Source organism: Eimeria mitis, genomic scaffold, assembly GCF_000499745.2.
Source record: "Eimeria mitis Houghton genomic scaffold, Emh_scaff1012, whole genome shotgun sequence".
NCBI classification, from domain to species: domain Eukaryota; phylum Apicomplexa; class Conoidasida; order Eucoccidiorida; family Eimeriidae; genus Eimeria; species Eimeria mitis.
Window position 1 is genome coordinate 11,375 of NW_013567076.1, and position 368 is coordinate 11,742.

The 368-nt window shown below is 55.2% G+C and overlaps 1 protein-coding gene across 1 annotated transcript in view; it reads right to left on the bottom strand.

Moving 5' to 3' along the window:
• Nucleotides 1-368, bottom strand: part of EMH_0027450 (uncharacterized protein) — a gene marked incomplete at both ends in the record, with an annotated part of 4,161 nt that overhangs the window by 690 nt on the left and 3,103 nt on the right. The window contains 2 exons of the mRNA XM_013494033.1: nt 1-12; nt 154-366. Of these exons, the coding sequence (XP_013349487.1) occupies nt 1-12; nt 154-366 (225 nt within the window). The remainder of the gene's footprint in view (nt 13-153; nt 367-368) is intronic.

The window sequence follows — 368 nt, forward strand, 5'->3', positions numbered from 1 at the left end:
TGGGGGTAGATGCTGTTTACATAATAAATAAACAAAACAACGGACCCTTTCTATCTCTTCCTCGCTCCCTATCCTTCTTTGTCTTCTTTGTCGCTCAAAAGGCAGCAGCAAAGACAGATCTTCTGCTGCTGCTGGAGGCAAACGATGCTCCACGTGCATACACTCCTCCTGCTGCTGCTGCTCCTGCTGCTCCTGCTGCTCCTGCTGCTGCTGCTGCTGCTGGTGATGGTGCTGGTGATGGTGCTGGTGATGGTGCTGCTGCTGCTGCTGCTGCTGCTGGTGATGGTGATGGTGCTGCTGCTGCTGCTGCTGCTGGTGATGGTGATGGTGCTGCTGTGGCTGCCGCAGCAGTGCGTTCGCTAAGACTG